General features: G+C 43.0%; 1 protein-coding gene across 1 annotated transcript; it reads right to left on the bottom strand.

The window, feature by feature from the left end:
* Positions 1 to 211: 211 nt before the first annotated feature.
* On the bottom strand, positions 212 to 6,012 carry LOC139417198 (zinc finger protein 16-like). The gene is made up of 3 exons (XM_071166446.1): positions 5,196 to 6,012; positions 4,790 to 5,011; positions 212 to 4,408 (listed from the first exon to the last, which is right to left on the bottom strand). The coding sequence occupies exons 1-3, from the start codon at positions 5,929 to 5,931 to the stop codon at positions 3,702 to 3,704; spliced, it is 1,665 nt and encodes a 554-aa protein (XP_071022547.1). The 5' UTR covers positions 5,932 to 6,012; the 3' UTR covers positions 212 to 3,701.
* Positions 6,013 to 22,419: the final 16,407 nt, after the last annotated feature.

Consider the following 22,419-nt stretch of genomic DNA (forward strand, 5'->3'; position numbering starts at 1 on the left):
CTTACAGGCTGTGTGTGAGACGACCTGCAGTGTTACCAGACGGAGTAGGGAACAGTGAACAGGGCCTGCCATTTCTCACACAGACATACACAAGCACACACACATTTGTTCAATGCCAGGTGCCTTTTCACACCGTATCAATCAATTCAAGGCATACTTAACCTCCCCTATTTATCCATACACTTTCTTCCATCATTCAATAATGATTTCCTTTTAATGTACAACCTGGTATTTTATTGCTGGTACATTTGGTCCTTGTAGAGCACTTACAAGCTCTCAGGTCCATTGACAGGTGTGTGTGTGTGAGTGAGTGAGTGAGTGAGAGAGAGTGAGAGAGGAGTTGACCAAGATTAGTTGTTCCTGTTTACTCTCTCACGCACACACATTGCACACAAACACACTTTCTCTCTCTCTTTCACGATTTGAAATAACAAGTGACATGTTCAGCCATCATAGAGCCAGAGCAATTACTTGGCAGGAGTTTTGTCAGGCCTTAATAAAAAATAACATGGACAGGATGAGGTCTTTTCTCCCTCTTCTGTCATCCATTTACCGCACTTGTAACTACTGTGCACTGAACAACAATATAAAACACACCAAGTGTTGGTCCCATGTTTCATGAGGTGAAATAAAAGATCCCAGAAATGTTCCATATGCACAAAAAGCATATTTCTCTCAAATTTTGTGCACACATTTGTTTACATCCCCGTTAGTGAGCATTTCTCCTTTGCCAAGATAATCCAGCCACCTGACAGGTGTGACATATCAAGAAGCTGATTAAACAGCATGATCATTACACAGGTGCACCTTGTGCTGTGGACAATAAAAGGCCACTCTAAAATGTGCAGTTTTGTCACACAACAAAATCCTGCAGATGCAAGATTTGGGAGCGTGCAATTGGCACACTGACTGCAGGAATGCCCACCAGAGCTGTTGCCAGATAACTTAATGTTCATTTCTCCAACGTCGCTTTAGAGAATTTGGCAGTACATCCTACCGAGCCTCACAACCGCAGACCATGTGCATGGCATTGTGGGGTGATAGGTTTGCTGATATCAAAATTGTGAACAGAGTGCCCCATGGTGGCGGTGGGGTTATGGTATCGGCAGGCATACTCTACAGCCAACAAACACAATTGCATTTTATCGATGGCAATTTTAATGCAGAGATACCGTGACAAGATCCTGAGGCCTGTTGTCATTTCATTCATCCTCCACCATCACCTTATGTTTCAGCATGATAATGCACGGCCCCGTGTCACAAGGATCTGTACACAATTCCTGGAAGCTGAAAATGTCCCAGCTCTTCCATGGCCTGCATACTCACCAAATGTGTCACCACCCATTGAGCAGTTTGTGATGCTCTGGATCGACGTGTACGACAGCCATTGAAGAGGAGTGGGACAACATTCCACAGGCCACAAACAACAGCCTGATCAACTCTGTTCGAAGGAGATTTGTTGTGCTGCATGAGACAAATGATGATTAAACCAGACACTGACTGGTTTTCTGATCCACGCCCCTACTTTTTTAAAAGGTATCTGTGACCAACAGACACATATCTGCATTCCCAGTCATGAAATCCATAGATCAGGGCCTAATGAATTTTTTTCAATTGACCGATTTCCTTACTGTAAACACAGTAAAATCTTTGAAATTATTGCATTTATACTTTTGTTCAGTATACTTCCTGCCCGAGTCTGTTAACTTTAGATATCATCAGGGATAGCAAAGAATAAAGGACCACATTTCCACAGTCAGCGGCCTGTTTTGAATGAATCTGTTTGTGTTGCAAATGTATTGCCCTTCATGTTTGGACGGAAGTGTTTCTGGCATGTAGGCCTACTGGGCTAAAATGCTACTAGCGATCTCCTGCTCTGTCTCGCTCTCTGCGGCTTTCCAACAATTCTGATGTCTTTAATGGGAGCCACTGTGTGTGTGTGTGTGTGTGTGTGTGTGTGTGTATATATAAAGGGCTTGTCGTGATCAGTGATGGAGTGTCGTAATGTTTATCTCCTATTTGATTGTCCCTCTGCAGTGGGCAGGATGAAGACACAGCTGCACAGACACGCAGTGCCCGCTGGTTATACAAAAGAAGTACACAAACGCACACATCTACCATCTCAAGTGAGTCACAAAGGCTCTCTGGGCACTGACTGTTCCTTCAAAATGTACACCATTTAAACATGTTCTATTCCAAGTATGCCAGTCCTTACATCCCGTCCCTCTCCTTATCTTAGTCCAAGTCCACATCAGGAAGTCTTCGTCAATGGGGGGGGGGGGGGGAGTATTAGCATGGTTGAAAGTACACTCACACAACACAAAGCACCACATACGATGCAGATGGTCAATTATTAGCTTTTCACATTTACCGTTTTAATACGACATTTTTTTTGACAAGTTGGTGCTTCTTTTGTTATGTGTTCAACAGTCACATACGGTATTGGGGATATTTTCCAGCTACACAATTGGGGTGAATTGAGACAAGAGGGGACATTTTTTCCCCCATATAATTCACCTTGAACTGAATGTTTTCCTGAACCGTGTAGATAACTAGTCTGTTAAGAGAGGGGTTCATTTGAAAGGGCTACAGATATCAGGACTGCGTTCAGTTGTCAAACGTTGCAGATAGAAATGCCATAGAGCTGACTTGATTCCTTGTTCTACATGCCAGAGAGGTAGCAAGGAACTGAACAAAAAAATGTCTCACATGATGATGTCATCATCTTGCAGGTGGACATACGAAAAAGGTGTAAAGAATATAGTGTCAGTAATATAGGTTACGTCATTATAAAAAAAGAAAATGCCAACTCATCTGCTCTGGGCAGAATAGTCGCTGGTAGGTAAGTGAGGTTAAAACAGTCAGCAGTGCCACTGTGAAACTTCATTTGTGCAGTAATATAAGAAGTCCACAAGGTGGCAGCAAAGTCACACTTCTCTTAGTAGTGTGAGACCTCTTCCCAACAGGATATGCCAACATGGGTCCTATTTGAATACAACTAAAATGCATCCTTCCTTCCTAGAAATAATCCCTGATCTGACTTTTTTTAGTTATTTAACCTTTAACTAGGCAAGTCAGTTAAGAACAAATTCTTATTTACATTGACGGCCTACCCCGGCAAATCCATAACCCGAACGACGCTGGGCCAATTGTGCGCCTCCCTATGGGACTCCCAATCACGGCCGGTTGTGGTACAGCCTGGAATCGAACCAGGGTCTGTAGTGACGCCTCTAGCACTGAGATGCTGTGCCACTCGGGGTTGGCGAAACATATTGCTTTCACCTATACTATCATTAAGCAATAAGGCCTGAGGTGCCTTATCGCTATTATTGTTACCACCGTAATTAGAGCAGTATACGGTCTGATATACCAAGGTTGTCAGCCAAATCAGCATTCAGGGCTCAAAACACCTAGTTTATAATGTTGAATAAGTCATGGATTATTTCACAAAAGTGAGAAGGAGGGATGTGTTTCTGAAGTATTGGAACAGGGTCATGCTTTCATCTCTTTATCACGATGCACTTTGACCTTTCCCAGCGTGGCACCCTCCCTTTTGAGTCTGTATGGTGCTTGTCTTTAGACAGACAATGTTCCTGCTTCAGTCTCCTCAACAGCATATCAATCAATAGGCTCTTGCGATGGCTAGGCTAGGCTACACTTAGCAGTAGGCCAGCCTAGGTCCAAGGTAACAAGTGTCACTGTCACTGTATTGGGGTGCAGCGGTGGCTCTTGTAGGTGCCCAGGTGACGGAAGCTCCTCCCACATTGCTGGCAGCAATAGGGTGTGGCACCACTATGGATCCTCTGGTGGGTATACAGGTTACCAAGCTCCTTGAAGCGCCGCCCACACTGCTGGCACGCGTAGGGGCTCTCCCCTGTATGCACCCGCTGGTGCCTCTTTAAGCCGGAGAGCACCGGGAAGCCTTTCCCACACTGGGGGCAAGGGAAGGGGCTCTGCCCGCCATTGTGCCCCAGCCGGTGACTCTTCAATCGGGCAGCGTGCCGGAACCTCTCCCCACACTCGGGGCATATGAAGGGCTTTTCCCCTGTATGGATGCGCTGGTGCTGCCGTAGGTTGCCCAAGTAGTTGAAATGGCGGCCACAGTCGCCACACTCGTAGCCCCCTTCCACTTTCTTCTCCCTCGTACCTCCCCCGCCTCCTCCTCTTGCTAGGCTTATCCCCCCAGACCCAGCCCCCATGCTCCCACCTTCCAGCACCCCCAACCCCCGCTTTGAATTACTGCTACCCTCCCCCAGGGTGAGGAGTGTGGTGGAGGTGGACTGCAGGGCGCTGTGGGTGCCGGTGGTGTTGCCGTGTATCAGTTTGATGTGTTCCTCCAGGAACAAGGAGTCGGGGCAGAAGGTTCCACACAGCGGGCAGAGGTATGTGTGGGAGGGAAACTGCTGGCCTGTAAACCGACACATTAATGATTACAGTTATTGCACTCAGTCTACTAGAGTTCCTAAGCATGGAATTGAAGCATGCAGCCAAAGCAGCAGCAATAAGGATTGGTCAGAAGGTTGTCAACACACCGCAAAACTTTTTTTTAACTTGTAATTTTGCTAAATAAATGGAGCAAAAGCAACAACAAAAAAATCAATGTGCAAAGATGAAGACCCTCAATGTCACAAATTAATGACCCTGAAGGCACAGTGATGCCGAAACGTTGGTAAATACCCATTAAATTGCTGGGAGATTACACAAGGAGTGTGCAACTTTATTTTTGATAGTTCACAAATTAATGACGACATGAAATGAAAGCGTAAAGGTCTCCTCTCTCTCCCCTCACCTGGTTCTAGTCGATCCACATGGTCCTCCAAAGAACCGTCCCCCTCCCCTCCTGAAGAGGCCTGGGGGGCCAGGGGAAAGTCAGGGGTGTGGGCGTCATGGGAGAAAGGTGCCGAGGGATGCTCCAATCCACCATGCCTTTCGTTTGACTCATCACCCTCTTCCTCGTCTTTTTCTTCTTCGTCTTCATCTGGTATTGTCTCACATTTAGGCTCCCTCATACCTGCATAAACAAATGCATATTTAGGCTTTTATGATGCCCATTTACAGAAAAGTCGAGTGGGCCTATACAGCCTTTACATAGACACATGCAAGACGTGCAAGACTGGACAGCATCCAGCATATCAATTCCCAATGTATACCCTACTCCATTGGCCAATGCACATAACAGTGATTGGTGAGTTTACCTTTCAAATCCGACGTGTACTCCACACCCGTCATCCATTCATAGTCGTAGATCCGTTTGCTTCCCGATGGTAGTATGCCGAATAGGTCATCCGTGTTCGAGTCCGACTCCTCATCCCCAGACCCCGCGTCAGGGATGGTGTCCGGCCACAGGTTGAGGGAGTGCGGCTGGGGTTCGTGGCGGCTGTCCCTGTCACTACCAGACGGAGGATTGCTCGGGTCGCTGTCCGCTTCAGCCCCCCGTGAATTCTTATCTTTCATCAGATAATCGCAAATTGCATTGATGTTTTCTTTCTTTACGCCAGGCATGGCTGGTTTGGCTTTCTTGGGGTCGTTGCTGTGCTTGCTGCCCGAATGGAAGTCTGATTTTCGGAATACAGATGATGCCTCGGTGGTCATTCCGCTGGGGTACGGGTCCCTACCGTCTCTTTGTATCTCCAGCCTTGCTTTAAGGACTTCAATTTCGTCTGTTTTCTCCCGAAGCTCAATTTTCAGAACCCGTATCCTGACGCTGACAATTTTCCTGATTTCGGACAATGCTGTTTCGAGCACCACTGTTATGTTTCTTCCAAGGTGTTCGGTGATGTCGCTCACCGAGCAGAGTAGCTCCTCGTCGGGTTCGAATTCCAAGAAATCATCTTCGGCTCTCGCCGTAGGCCCCTGCGTGTCCATGAATGTGTTTTGGGGGTCGGGAGAAAGGCTTGTTTCGGTGAAACTGTGGTTTCTTTTGCGGCTCATGTCTTTGGAGGCTTTAAAGTTAGCTAGCTACCAGACTAGCTACTGTGGTTGGTTAGAAGGAGAGTCTCGTCAGCAACACTTAAAAAATAACTTCCGGGTCATGGAATTTCGGGTGAACGTTCAAAGTACAAGTACCTCACTTAACAGTAGAAATGTGCCATTAACCTGTATTTATTTATTCATAATGTATGAAAAATATTTGTCTAAACCATTAACAATGATTCATATTTGTTCATATTTAAGGGACATTTGTATTACATTTGTGGTTTAGCACATGTTCCAAGGTCAAATAAATGCCCCCATACATGCATGACATAAACTGTCTTATAGAGGGAAAACGATTATTTGTTCCGATGTAAAAGTGCTCGGGAGTACTCAGTATGGTCTGTGGAATCTATATCTGGTGTGATTTCATTGGGCTCTGAATAATATGGAGTGTTACTTGTCTTTTAATGTGGTCATACAGCTTAAAACTCATATTGCCTTCAGAACAGCCTCAATTCGTTGGGGGCATGGACTCTACAAGGTGTTGAAAGCTTTCCACAGGGATGCTGGCCGATGTTGATCTTTTGCCTTGCCCATTCATCCTCTGAATGGCACATATACACAATCCATGTCTCAATTGTCTCAAGGCTTAAAAGTCCTTCTTTAATCTGTCTCTGTCCCCATCATCCACACTGACTGAAGTGGATTTAACAAGTGACATATATAAGGGATTATAACTTTCACCTGGATTCACCTGGTCAGTCTATGTCATGGAATGAGCAGGTGTTCTTAATGTTTTGTATACTCAGTGTATTTGCCTTATAGAGAAACATGTATTATTTGTGCCGATATAAAAGTGGGATGGGGGAGTACTCAGTAGGGTTTGTAGAATCTATATATGGTGTCATGGGGCTCTGAATAATACAGAGTGTTAGTGGCCTTTTATTGCGGTCAAACAGTGTTACGCTTTAGTTACCCATTTGAATGTTTCTGAATGCTATAAGTGAATACTTAGAGCTGACCAAGTGAAACAGTCTCCTCACTTTAAAAAGGCCATTTCACAGTTTGAAGCATTGGATTCAGGGACATTTTCACAATCCATGGTTCAGGAACAACTTCATTACAGTAGTGTAAAGGAAATAGTTTAGAATGAATCAACAAATGGCTGCACAAAGCCACAGTTTGTCTAGTTACATATGACAGGAAAAGTAGCGTAGAGGTTCTCCACTTGGGTCTGAAAGAAGTCATTCACTTATGCACCACCGTCAAATGCAAGGCATGTTCCCAAGCCAACTCAGGGGAAACTGTCTTCATTAACTGAGGATTTTGATAAAATAAGCACTAGAGATTGGTTCAGGGATAAGATGTGCACCTTGATTTTGGAACTGTTTGCCAACAGTTCCAGAATGTTCTGAGAGGATAGATGTTCTACCTAAGGTACCTGGAATAGCACACAAGTGGTGGCATTTTGAGAATGTAATTATACTTGTGAATTTTAAAAAACATTGGATGGCCATATCTATAAACATGAAAAATAAAGTATGTGGTCGCAATAGTATAACATTGAGTGTTAAAGTAATGAACTCCTTAAAGCAGTATGAGAAGGAACTGGAGGTCATTCTTCACTGACTACAGAAATATCTTGTGCTGCAGTATTTGGCATTACATGAAAAGGTTGTGGACATTGTTCTGAATTCTGAATTTTCTCATCATTGTGGGAATTTCAAAGCTCAGGTAGATGGAGGTAGTTGTGGTCCCGATATGTGTTGGTTCACTAAAGCGGTCGTATTTGGAGATAACGTCAATGAATTAATTCACAATAACATGAGATGTTGTATTTTGCATTAATGTTATTTAAGAACGTGTATATCAGATTCATTGAGTATAAGGGTGAACATGATCCCCCTAAAAAAATGTAAAAAAAATCTTATTTGATTAGTAGAGACCCCACTGAGTATTTCCTGCCCCACTTTAAATGAGACAGGTAGAATAGTTTTCTTTCTAAGAGCCAATATGTATCCCATGCACAGTGTATTACAGTGTATTCAAATTGGGGGCTATGGAATGTCGGAGAACAAAGTGTTGGTGGATATTTTTTACACAGTCCTCCTCAAAAAAAAAATCATATTTGTATCCCTATATTCTCACCGCACTTTAGCTGAGGCAGGTAGTAAGGTTTTCATACTACCGTGCTATATTTGTACCGTGTATTGTCCAGGTGGCCATGCAACCTATTTAGCCATAGTAAAAGTCCAGCAACACTTGCTATGACCTAGCTTTCAGGTCAAGCTCACCTGTTTCGTATTCTAGGAACTCTAGTGAGTAGACTGCACCCTGTTTGTTTTGGACACACAATCAATCTTTTTTTTCCTGTAGAGTGCAATTTGTTTGTGCAATACAACAGAAATGCAATAAGACTTTTATTAAACATTACATTTCAAAATTGAATCCTTGAACAATAGTAAATAAACAATAGTAATATTGTTTTTTTTTTTTTTTACCAGTAGGGTGTTATGTTCTTGACATTAATTTACTTAAGCTCCAACCATTTCTCAATGTGCTCCACCTTATAATATTCTTTATCTTATATTTTTATTTTATTTAATCTTTATTTAACTAGAGATGTCAGTTAAGAACAAATTCTTATTTACAATGACGGCCTACGAACAGTGGGTTTTGTTCAGGGTCAGAAGGACAGATTTTTACCTTGTCATCTTTTTTTTATACATAACTTTAACATTATGCGCTGCAGTTTTTGTTGTTGTTGATTTCGTACAGTTGTACGACTTTTATTTTAAAGGCAAAATCCAAAAAGCGGAAGTCTTAATGTGGATAGGATGCAGCTAGTGTTGCTGTCGTGACGCTGTGACAGTACGGTCAGAGTTTCTAAAGCCAGAGGCGCAACATCGCGAGACGCTTGTAAAACAGACCGAACAGACCAGGCTGGGGTTTGGGATTTGAGAAGACAGTGAGAGAAGTGAAAAGTATTCCTTAGTTGTTAATTACATTTTTTCGAAATCTAAAGGCACAACCTAGATTCGAGCGAATGTTTTAAGTAGTTGAACATGTTATTACTCCAACCTCGTGAAAGTGACAAACGGACACGTTTTCATTTTCGTTAAAAACAACTTTATATCGAAGGAGTGTCTTTGAGTTGACTGCCTGCACATGCGCTTTTTGGCGGGAGACACAGATTGTATAACGAGACAAATATTTCACCGGATGTATAAATGTGAAGCATCCGCTGGCGTTTCCACTTATTACCAAATATGGTGGTGGGCGGAAGCCCAGTGGCTGGCAGTGGAAGAAGATGTAACTTAATACAGCTAGAAGGAAGTTACATTTTAAACTATAAATGTAATAACATGTATATAAGAAAATTATGTCAAGATTCCCTCTGCTAAAATTTACTGAAATGCAGCCCTAGGACAAGTGAACCGGAACAAAGTCTGGTTGTTGTCTGGCAAATATTGTAATTTGTAATATCTAATAAGGTGAAATAAGTATACAAACTCATTCAAAGAATCTACCCTGTAAAGACCTTTATTTTGGGACTTTTCTTATGTCAGAAGATTTTGGAGTGAGTTAGAAGATTTTATTTTAAAAGAAACAACTATTAATGTTAATTTGAGAGACTCTGATATGATGTTTTATTTTGATCAAATCATATGGACACTGATTTAACTTTCATTGTTAATTTGTTTATTTTTTTATGGTAGATTCTTTATCCATAAAATGAAGTGGGTGGAGAACAAACCCTTCTTCACATTATTTAAGATAGAACTGAAATATTATTTTGAAATTGTCAATATGTGTAAAAAAAACAAAAACAATAAGTACCATAAAACTTTTTGACAAATTGAAAATGAATCTCAATATGTAATACCCCTGTCTGTTAGGTTTATGTACTCTTGTTTGTATATTTTTGTTTTTGTATTTGTTTTGTTCATAATAATAAAAATAAGAAAGAAAAATAAGAAAAAAATAGATCCGAAGACGTGTTTCTGCGCATGAGCTTAGCTAGCCAATGTCGCCATGACATCGCCTACAAGTGTGAGCTGGGATTTCTATTGTAGAAGCAGTTTCTGCCTATCTTCATACGGTACTGTCTTTGGTACAGAATATGAACATAGGCTGAAACTGCTTCTCCAATAGAAATCCCCTGATTGCATCTGGGTTTAGACATCCAGTCATGCACCATAGAATTCAAAGTGCAGATTTCTGTGCAAATGGGTGGTTGATTGTGGACTTCAGGAAACAGCAGAGGGAGCACCCCCCTATCTACATCGACGGGACCGCAGTGGAGAAGGTGGAAAGTTTTAAGTTCCTCTGCGTACACATCACTGACAAACTGAAATGGTCCACCCACACAGACGGTGTGGTGAAGGCGGCGCATCAGAAACTCTTCAACCTCAGGAGGCTGAAGAAATTTGTCTTGTCACCTAAAACCCTCACAAACTTTTACACATGCACAATTGAGAGCATCCCGTCGGGCTGTATCACAGCCTGGTACGGCAACTGCACCACCCACAACCGCAGGGCTCTCCAAAGGGTGGTGCGGTCTGCACAACACATCACCGGGGGCAAACTACCTGCCCTTTAGGATACCTACAGTACCCGATATCACAGGAAGGCCAAAAATATCATCAAGGACATCAACCACCCAAGCCACTGCCTGTTGAGTCACTGATGTGGTCATCCTGTCTGGGTCTCTCTCTCTCTCGGAGGACCTGAGCCCTAGGACCATGCCCCAGGAATACCTGACATGATGACTCCTTGCTGTCCCCAGTCCACCTGACTGTGCTGCTGCTCCAGTTTCAACTGTTCTGCCTTATTATTATTCGACCATGCTGGTTATTTATGAACATTTGAACATCTTGACCATGTTCTGTTATAATCTCCACCCGGCACAGCCAGAAGAGGACTGGCCACCCCACATAGCCTGGTTCCTCTCTAGGTTTCTTCCTAGGTTTTGGCCTTTCTAGGGAGTTTTTCCTAGCCACCGTGCTTCTACACCTGCATTGCTTGCTGTTTGGGGTTTTAGGCTGGGTTTCTGTACAGCACTTTGAGATATCAGCTGATGTACGAAGGGCTATATAAAATAAATTTGATTTGATTTGATTTGTTAACCCCTCTACCATCCAGAAGGCGAGGTCAGTACAGGTGCATCAAAGCTGGGACCGAGAGACTGAAAAACAGCTTCTATCTCAAGGCCATCAGACTGTTAAACAGCCATCACTAGCACAGAGAGGCTGTTGCCTACATACAGACTTGAAATCATTGGCCACTTAATAAATGGAACACTAGTCACTTTAAAAATGCCACTTTAATAATGTTTACATATCTTGCATTGCTCATCTAATATGTATATACTGTATGTATATACTGTATTCTATACTATCTATTGCATCTTCTGTGTATTAGGTATTTGTTGTGGAATTGTTAGATATTACTTGTTAGATATTGCCCCACTGTCGGAACTAGAAGCACAAGTATTTCGCTACACTCGCAATAACATCTGCTAACCACGTGTATGTGACCAATAAAATTTGATTTGGTTTGAGAAGTTCCTGCCATGCTTTTCAAGTCTTTCTTGATGTATTTTCTTCAAGCTTCCAGCAGGTGTCAGTGTTGACAAAGAAACCATATAGGCCAACGTTGACCTTTTGAATCCATTAGTCTTTTACACCCGCCCTAAATACTATGATTTATTTACCAGTCCTTCCTGTCAGAAATATTATTTGGGTTCATCTCCACCACATAATGCTATTATGTAACTGTCCATGCCATAAAAGGGAGTCTAGGAGGCATTATAGGTCATTCTATATCAGGAGATTTTTCCCAGTCACTGTACCAGAGTACCCACCCCCTTCTCCCCACACCATCCTGAAATAGCCACCAACCAAGTGTGAGTCGAGGTCTAATACATAGGCCTACACATATATCCCGGTGGTTGGCCATACATAGTTTAACAAGCTAGGTTGATCTTACTGCTGCAGTTGGATGGACTGCTGCAGTTGGATGGATGCAGGTAGCCTAGCATTTAAGAGGGTTTTTGGGCCAGTAACCAAAACGTTGCTGGTTTGAATCCCTGTGCCGACGAGGGGAAAGATTTTGCCGATGTGGCCTTGAGCTAGGCACTTAACCCCAATTGCCCTTGTAAGTCGCTCTGGATGAGAGTAACTGCTAAATTACTCAAATGTAAATATTTCTGTAACTTTATGTAACTAATATTAAATGCAATACGCTCATTAAGAAACATTTATTGACATCAGGTTTATATTTCCGTATGCAGGCTGAGCTTGAGATAGGAGTTTCACGTTTAAAAGTTGTCCATCTGTTACACCGATTAAACAACTGCCTGCTGCCCTCATGTGGGGGGACATGACAGGCAAACAGTGGTCAATAGAAACGGTATCTAGGCTACTCATACAGTATGTTAGCTTGTAAAGTATCTCTTACCCAAGGCGATGTTGTGATACTCCAAAGGTCAAGTGTTGATGTCGTTCACCTCGGCACCTTCACTAAACACCCGGGATAGTTCAACCAAATGACAAAATCACATATTGGCTTCCTTTCCCTGTAAAAAAAACCCTGCCAAGGTGAGACAGCAATCCATGCTTTGATTTTGTTTACCTGGTCACTGTCCCAAGTGAGAAATTGAAATATGAGAAATAGGAATGTATTGATTCAATACCATAAGTGCCTTACCCTTTGGAACCTATAATAGACTAAATGTGATTGGTCCATTGATCATGTAAGAGAAACAAATCCAACTGGTTCTCCTCAAGGCATCTAGAGGTGGGGATGTGCCATTGAAAGGATGACACGTGTTAATTGCAAAACTTTGCTTTAGCTAATAAGATCTAAAGAAGATCTTCTGACCCATCCTGGTAGTAGTCATTATGGAAGCACGGCACTCATTTGAATAAATTATTTTGGAGAGAGGGTATGCAATGCCGGAACCAATTCTCTGCATATCAAATAGTTTGGTGTTGTCAATACATGAATCAAATTCTGCTTACATAAAGCTGTCCTTTGAGTTTTTGAGTTGAAATATTCTGTGAAATAGTAATGTAGGGCTCTCTATTTAACACATTGAGTGACTCATGCACAGTTGGAGAGAGAGAGAGAAACAAAGACATAGAAGAGAGAGGGAGCGAGTGTGTGTGTGTGTGTGTGTGTGTGTGTGTGTGTGTGTGTGTGTGTGTGTGTGTGTGTGTGTGCGTGTGCGTGTGTGCATGTGTCCAGGGGAGATTCTGATTGAGGGTGATTTGACACCGTTTTGTAACATAGGAACAAACCCACATGTCCTCTGTCAATGTCAGACTCACTATTAAAAGGTGACTCTGTCCACTGAGTGACAGGCCAGCCTGCTCCTGTCCTGTGACATTCTCAATGAGAGGACAGTTTTCCACCTTCTAGCCACCACAACCGTATGTCTAGCCCTTGGAACAATTCGACACACTCTCCTGACTTCAACCTTCCATGACAGACACTCCTCACACACACTCTGGAAAGGAAGTCACATGATCAGTGGTGTTACAGTTACAATATAATTACTAGTACTAGCATCCAATCATAATGGCTTTGCTACAGTTGGCCAATACGCTAAATGTGCTCGTCATGTGTATTAAGGCAGGTCAAATTATTAGTATTGTCTTACGTGTTATTATGATTTGTGCACATTTTTGCTGATTGACAGATTTACAGGTTTGTTATAGCTTTATTCTGTGCGTACTGTATGCTCAACAATAGCTACAGGCTTATAAATCCTTAGGAAGAAGGTGAAAGTCATAAAACAGTAGGAGGCTGATTCCTCTAAAAACATTTATAATTTAGGTAGTCACCTGGAATGCTTTTCCAACAGTCTTGAAGGAGTTCCCACATATGCTGAGCACTTGTTGGTTGCTTTTCCTTCACTCTGCGATCCAACTCATCCAAAACCATCTCAATTGGTTTGAGGATGGGTGATTGTGGAGGCGAGGTCATCTGATGCAGCACTCCATCACTCTCCTTCTTGGTCAAATAGCCCTTACACAGTCTGGATGTGTGTTTTGGGTCATTGTCCTGTTGAAAACCAAATGCTAGTCTCACTAAGTGCAAACCAGATGGGATTGCGTATCACTGCAGAATGCTGTGGTAGCCAGGCTGGTTAAGAGTGCCTTTGAATTCTAAATAAATCACAGACAGTGTCACCAGCAAAGCACCCCCACACCATCACACCTCCTCCTCCATGCTTCACGTTGGGAACCACAAATGCGGAGATCATCCGTTCACCTACTCTGCGTCTCACAAAGACACGGCGGTTGGAAACAAAAATCTCAAATTTGGACTCATCAGACCAAAGGACAGATTTCCACTGGTCTAATGTCAATTGCTCGTGTTTCTTGGCCCAAGCAAGTATCTTCTATTTATTGGTGTTCTATGGTAGTGGTTTCTTTGCAGCAATTCAACCACGAAGGCCTGATTCACGCAGTCTCCTCTGAACAGTTGATGTTGAGATGTGTCTGTTACTTGAACTCTGTGAAGCTTTTATTTGGGCTGCAATCTGAGATGCAGTTAATTGCCCATTTCTGAGGCTGGAACTTATCCTCTGCAGCAGAGGTAACTCTGGGTCTTCCTTTCCCGTGGCGGTCCTCATGAGAGACAGTTTCATCATATCGCTTGATTGTTTTTGTGACTGCTCTTGAAGAAACTTTAATAAAAGTTGTTGAAATTTTCCGTATTGACTGACCTTCATGTCTTAAAGTAATGATGGACTGTCGTTTCTCTTTGCTTATTTGAGCTGTTCTTGCCATAATATGGATTTGGTCTTTTACCAAATAGGAATATCTTCTGTATACCCCCCTACCTTGTCACAACACAACTGATTGGCTCAAACACATTAAGAAGGAAAGAAATTCCACAAATTCACTTTTAAGGAGGCACATCTGTTAATTGAAATGCATTCCAGGTGACTACCTCATGAAGCTGGTTGAGAGAATACCAAGAGTGTACAAAGCTGTCATCATTACTTTAAAGAATCTCTAAAATGTATTTAGATTTGTTTAACACTTTTTTGGTTACTCCATGATTCTATATGTGTTGCTTCATAGTTTTGATGTCTTCACTATTATTCTACAAAGTAGAAAACAGTAAAAAATGTAGAAAAACCCTTGAATGAGTAGGTGTGTCCAAACGTTTGACTGGTACTGTACATCACAGAAGACTGAACTATAACGAAACCGTTTGACATAGAAACCCCAGATTTTTTACATGTTTAAAAAAATAATAATGTGAATTCATTCTGAAATTCAGAACAATATTAATAACATTCCACCGGTGAGGCCACTAGGTCATTTGACTGTAGGAAATGGCAACGGTAACACTTGGACTGAAAAGTTTCATAAACAAAAAAAAAAGCCAGTGGAACCAGTTACTTATTAATAATTAGTTAAAACAACTACATTTGTGTTATTTTTTTAATGTATTTTTTTTTACAGTGTACAACATTCTCCCCACAGCTCTAGAATCCCCTGGGTCTCTGACATTGAACTGGATAAATTTCAAACACAAATGTCCAAAGTTAGATGAATCACTTTGAGGCACCCCAGTGACTGATGCCACAGGAGGTATTGGGGTTTCATATTGCAGTGGCTAAGCCCTGCATGTAGTAGCCTATGTCCTCCCAATGCCTTATATCCAATTACAATTCTGCTATCTACTCCCTACTGTGCTGACTGGGTGGACGTTGTACAGATTGATGTGGTCATTACAGCACTATGTCCGAAAGTACATTTCGGGCCATCATAACCATACGAATATGATCGAATCATGGTGGGATTGCAGAAGGTCACAACCAGGCATAATGGGAATGTCCATGGTAATGCTGACTGTTTTCTTTCCTTCTGAGTCCTGGTCTTGCGGCCATCCCATTATTGTAAAGAACCACGTTATCTAGTCCTGTATCAGTGGTTAGGGGCAACTACCGAATCTCCCCCTCTGTGGTGCAATGGGACCGACAGGCACGAATGGATTGGATTATTAGCCCAGAGAGCTGGGTCTGACACTCTAATGGAGGGACCTGATTGGATTATTAGCCCAATAGACAGGGTCTTATGCTGTAACGGGGCAAGAGAGATATTTGGAAGAGTAATGGATTATCTAATATACTTTAAAGCAAGAAGGGAGAAGGAAACCATAGAAAGGACGACCTAACCTGAAAGAGAGATGTCTCGGTACTCCTGAGAGATATGTAGGCACCAATCAATCCTTATTGACTAGACAGAGACCTCTCGGCTCTCATCCACTGAAATATTATGAGACTTGAACAGAAAACCATTAGCTCACCTGAATATACTGCATGTTGTCCATTGGACTATACACGTGTCCATCCCCTATAGAATATTTATGTCCATCTCAGGACCTCCATGTTCTGTGTCCATATACAGTATCTGATGCAGTGAGCTGGGCAGAAAGAGAGAGGCATGGTACAGGGTCTATTTTTACATAGTGGTTGGTTGGAATGACTCAGTTCACCTGTCAGTGAGCATCACACTGAGGTGCCCTCACAGTCTAACTACAGAATAACCTCAATGGGCCTGGGGATAGAGAGGAGAGGATGGGATAGAGAGAGAAAGTGTGTGTGTGTGTGTGTGTGTGTGTGTGTGTGTGTGTGTGTGTGTGTAAACTCTTTAACACACATGGATCTCAATACAGACATCATTGATGAGTCCCCTGGATCGAAAGTGACAGAAGTGGGTCTGGTTTTGGGTTTGTGTGCTGTGCTTGTACACTGAATACCCAAGTTAGTGTGGGCACACACAACTGTAGGTGCTTGGGAGTGGAATATATTTACCTGCTTCCCATTGCCAGAGGGCAGAATCACCTGTAACCTCTGTAGGGTCACTGCTGTCTGAATGAGTTAGACTTACCAACATTCATTCTGCATCCCAAATACTGTATTACAAATGGCTATGTAGCCCAGTAGAGAAAACGGCTGAATGGAATCTCATTGAAAACTCAATGGGATGTAATGGGAAGCCTGACTGATCAGTGAGGGGGTTACCCTTTGACATTTCAGCAGTGATATAAGTTTCAAGTTTCAGTTTCAAGTTTTAATTTCACATGCACAAGTGCAGTTAGAATCCTTTCTTGCCAGCTCTAAATCCAACAATGCAGTAATACGTTTTTTTTAATAAGAAGAACACGATCAGTTCCAAGAACATATTTACAATGTGCAGGGATACTGGAGTGATAAGATGTAGATATACGGTGCATTCGGAAAGTATTCCGACCCCTTGACTTTTTCCAAATTTTGTTACGCTACAGCCATATGAATAGTTTTTCCCCCTTCTAATCAATCTACATAATGACAAAGAAAAAACAGTTTTTTGGAAATTTTAGCAAATCAATTTAAAAAAATTATAAATGAAATATCACATTTACACAAGTATTCAGACCCTTTACTCAGTACTTTGTTGAAGCACCTTTGGTGCTTGTCTTAGCATGCTGTTGGTGAGTTTCTCCCATTTTTCTCTGCAGATCCTCTCAAGCTCTGTCAGGTTGGAATGGGGTGATCGGGTTCAAGTCAGGGTTCTGGCTGGGCCACTCAAAGACATTCAGAGACTTGTCCCAAAACCACTCCTGCGTTGTCTTGGCTGTATGCTTAGGGTTGTTGTCCTGTTGGAAGGTGAACCTTTGCCCCCGTCTGAGGTCCTGAGTGCTCTGAAGCAGGTTTTCATCAAGGATCTCTCTGTACTTTGCTCAGTTCATCTTTGCCTTGATCCTAACCATGCTGCCACCACCATGCTTCACCGTAGGGATGGTGCCAGGTTTCCTCCAGACGTGACGCTTGACATTCAGGCCAAAGAGTTCAATCTTGGTTTTATCAGACCAGATAATCTTCTTTCTCATTGTCAGGGAGTCTTTAGGTGCCTTTTGGCAAACTCCAAGCGGGCTGTCGTGCCTTTTACTGAGGAGTGGCTTCCGTCACGCTTCTCTACCATAAAGGCCTAATTGGTAGGGTGCTGCAGAGATGGTTGTCCTTCTGGAAGGTTCTCCCATTTCAACAGAGGAACTCTGGAGCTCTGTCAGAGTGACCATCGGGTTCTTGGTCACCTCCCTGACTTAGGGCCTTCTCCCCCAATTGCTCAGTTTTGCCGGGCGGCCAGCTCTAGGAAGAGTCTTGGTGGCTCCAGACTTCTTCCATTTAAGAATGATGGAGGCCACTGTGTTCTTGGGTACCTTCAATGCTGCAGAAATGTTTTGGTACCCTTCCCCAGATCTGTGTCTCAACACAATCCTGTATCGGAGCTCTACGGACAATTCCTTCGACCTCGTGGCTTGGTTTTTGCTTTGACATGCACTTTCAACTGTGGGACCTTATATAGACAGGTGTGGGCCTTTCCAAATCATGTCCAATCAATAGAATTTACCACAGGTGGACTCCAATCAAGTTGTAGAAACATCTTAAGGATGATCAATGGGAACAGGATGCACCTGAGCTCAATTTCGAGTCTCAAAGGGTCTGAATACTTATGTAAATAAGGTATTTCTATTTTTTGTTTTTAATACATTTCCAGAAATGTCCAAACTCCTGTTTTTGCTTTGTCATTATAGGGTATTGTGTGTAGATTGCTGAGGAAATTGATTTATTTAATACATTTTAGAATAAGGCTGTAACGTAATAAAATGTGGAAAAAGTCAAGGGGTCTGAATATTTTCTGAAGGCACTGAAGCCATAAGACTGCTAAATAGTTAACAACATGACCCCACGGACTGAGTTGACCCTTGTATTTTATTTGTATGTTTTGTGTCTCTATGCACACTCACAGGACTCTGAACACTGACTCACATGGACACTCCAACACACATAGCGGTAAGGTGACGAGGCATCAGGCTATGTGGTAAACAGAGTAGCAGCAGCGTAAATGATGATTGTATGTCAGTGTCTGTGCGTGTGTGTAGAGTCAGTACTAATGTGTGTGCATGTTATGTGTGTGTGAGCAAATTAAGTGAGAGTGTGTGTGTGTGTTGGAGTGTTCCTGTGCGTCAATGTTTAGAGTCCTGTGAGTGTACATAGAGACACAAAAATACAAATAAAATACAAGGGTCAACTCAGTTCGTGGGGTCATGTTGTTAACTATTTAGCAGTCTTATGGTTTGGGGACAGAAGCTGTTCAGGAGCCTGTTGGTGTCAGACTTGATGTACCGGTACCGCTTGCCGTGCGGAAGCAGAGAGAACAGTCTGTGGCTTGGGTCGCTGGAGTCTTTAACGATTCCTTTCACACCACCTGATATAGAGGTCCTGGATGGAAGGGAGCTCAGCCCCAGTGATGTACTGGGCTGTCCACATCATCCTCTGTATCACCATGCAATCGAGGGCGGTGCTGTTGCCATACAAAGCAGTCATGTGGAGTGTCAAGATGCTCTCAATGAACTTAAACTTTTTGAGGATTTTCTAGCCCATGCCAAACTTTTTCAACCTCCTGAGGGGGAATAGGCGCTGTCGCGCCTTCTTCACGACTGTGTGCATGTGTGTGGATCATATTAAGGCCTTAGTAATTTGGACACCAAGGAACTTGAAGCTCTAGACCCATTCCACTGTAGCCCAGTCGATGTGGCTGTGGGTGTGCCCCCCCTGTTTCCTGTAGTCTATGATCAGCTCCTTGATCTTACTGATGTTAAGGGGAGAGGTTGTTGTCCCAGCACCACACCACCAGGTCACTGACCTCCTCCGTGTAGGCTGTCTCATCGTCGCCAGTGATCAGGCCTACCACTGTCGTGTCGTCAGCAAACTTGATGGTGTTGGAGTCGTGCATGGCCATGCAATTGTGAGTGAACAAGGAGTACAGAATCACACACCCCTGTGGGGCCCTCGTGTTGAGGGCCAGTGCGGCGGAGGTGATGTTGCCTACCTTCATTCCCTGGGGTCGGACCATCAGGAAGTCCAGGATTCAATTGCAGAGGGAGGTGTTCAGTCCCGGGGTCCTAAGCTTGGTGACGATGAGCAAGTTGAAAACGACCATGAACATGCCTGCTAGCTGTTCTGCGCATTCTCTGAGAACGCGCCCTGGAATACCGCCAGATTAAAGTCCTTACTCACAGCGGTCCCAGAGAACAAGTTCACCCAGTCCTCTGGGTCGGTGGGGGCCCTCACGCACGGCACGGTGTTGTTATTGTCGAAGCGTGCATAAAATGCGTTGAGTTTGTCTGAGAGGCATTGTTGCGCAGATCATGGCTGTAATCCGTAATGGACTGTAGCCCCTGCCACATGTGGCAGGTGTCGGAGCCTGTGTAATATGATTCCACCTTATTCCTATATTGTCATTTTGCTCGATACAGATGTGGCTCATATATAGAAGAGTGATGGAGCGGAGAGGAAGAAAACAAAATATATTGGGGGAAGTGTGCTGAGATTTAATGCGGTCCCGAGACTGATACAGTCTATGTTCCCATCTTTCAACATGTGTTTCTGCCAATGCAGTGAGCCATCAACAGTCGTGTTGAGAGTATTTTTCCAATGCTCTGTAAGGGATGTGATTCGCAATGCTAAACAGGAAAAAACGTATTCAATCTGTAAAACTCAGAGAGAGTAAAATTGGGCATGCAGAATCCATCCAACTGTCCACGGAAAACTTCAGAGATCTGAATCAATACACACACACACACACACACACACTAACACTGTCACGTTCTGACCACGTTATTTCCTTTGTTTTGTCATTATTTAGTATGGTCAGGGCGTGAGTTGGGGTGGGCAGTCTATGTGTGTTTTTCTATGATTTGGGTATTTCTATGTTTCGGCCTAGTATGGTTCTCAATCAGAGGCAGGTGTCATTAGTTGTCTCTGATTGATAATCATACTTATGTAGCCTGGGTTTCACTGTGTTTGTGGGTGATTGTTCCTGTCTCTGTGTTTTGCACCAGATAGGGCTGTTTTTGGTTTTCCGCGTTTATTGTTTTGTAGTGTTCGTGTTTATCTTTTTTTTATTAAACATGAATCAATATAACCACGCTGCGTTTTGGCTTACTTCACCACAGGAAAACCCTTACAAACACACACGCACAAATACTTTAGGCTCAGAGAGGGTGAAATCAGAGACCCATCCACAGCTAAGCTCAGAGATCGGAATCATCTGAATCATCTGAATCAACACACACACACACACACACACACACACACACACACACACACACACACACACACACACACACACACACACACACACGGCAGTGAAAGATTAAGATCCTTCCTTTAGAGAGGAAGTACACATCGCATCACTTCCACATTTTCCATCACAACAGGAGTTACCAGGTGACTGCTGCACAGGAAACACACTCCTCACAACAACACACCCTGGAGGGAGCCATAGGAAGATAGTATGTTATTTGGTACATGTGTTGGATGGAGAGTATTTGTGTCTGATATGGCATGCATATGATAATGTGTGACTTTGTAATGGATGTTTTGGAAGGACAAACCAAATACTGGTTTGTATCTGTTCAAACTACTGTATATAAAGTGCAATTGTGGGATGCAAACTCAAAATGTAATACATTTCAACTCTATATCTGAAATGTTACAGGTGTCTTCTTTTTTGTTAAAGCCCATAACCATGTGTGTGAGGTGTATACTTTTGTTTCAAAGTAGATTTGTTGTTTCTGAAGTGTCTGTTATATATCTGAGAGACATAAGAATGGTCAGGAAAAGTAAATTGTAAAAAAAATTAATACGTATTTAACCCCTTATAAACTCAAAAAAAGAAACGTCCTCTCACTGTCAACTGCGTTTATTTTCAGCAAACATAACATGTGTAAATGTTTGTATGAATATAACAGATTCAACAACTGAGACCTAAACTGAACAAGTTCCACAGACATGTGACTAACAGAAATTGAATAATGTATCCCTGAACAAAGGAGGGGTCAAAATCAAAAGTAACAGTCAGTATCTGGTGTGGCCACCAGCTGCATTAAGTATTGCAGTGCATCTCCTCCTCGTGGACTGCACCAGATTTGCCAGTTCTTACTGTGATATGTTACCCCACTCTTCCACCAAGGCACCTGCAAGTTCCCGGACATTTCTGGGGGGAATGGCCGATCCAACAGGTCTCAGGCGTGCTAATTGCGATTGACATCCGGGCTCTTCGCTGGCCATGGCAGAACACTGACATTCCTGTCTTGCAGGAAATCACGCACAGAACGAGCAGTATGGTTGAGGGCATTGTCATGCTGAGACTGCAGGAAGGGAACCACATGAGGGAGGAGGATGTCTTCCCTGTAACGCACAGTGTTGAGATTTCCTGCAATGACAACAAGCTCAGTCCGATGATGCTGTGAAACACCGCCACAGACCATGACGGACCCTCCACCTCCAAATCGATCCCGCTGCAGAGTACAGGCCTCGGAGTAACGCTCATTCCTTCGATGATAAACGTGAATCCGACCATCACCCCTGGTGAGACAAAACCGCGACTCGTCAGTGAAGAGTACTTTTTGCCAGTCCTGTCTGGTCCA

Source organism: Oncorhynchus clarkii, chromosome 9, assembly GCF_045791955.1.
Source record: "Oncorhynchus clarkii lewisi isolate Uvic-CL-2024 chromosome 9, UVic_Ocla_1.0, whole genome shotgun sequence".
Taxonomy (NCBI): domain Eukaryota; kingdom Metazoa; phylum Chordata; class Actinopteri; order Salmoniformes; family Salmonidae; genus Oncorhynchus; species Oncorhynchus clarkii.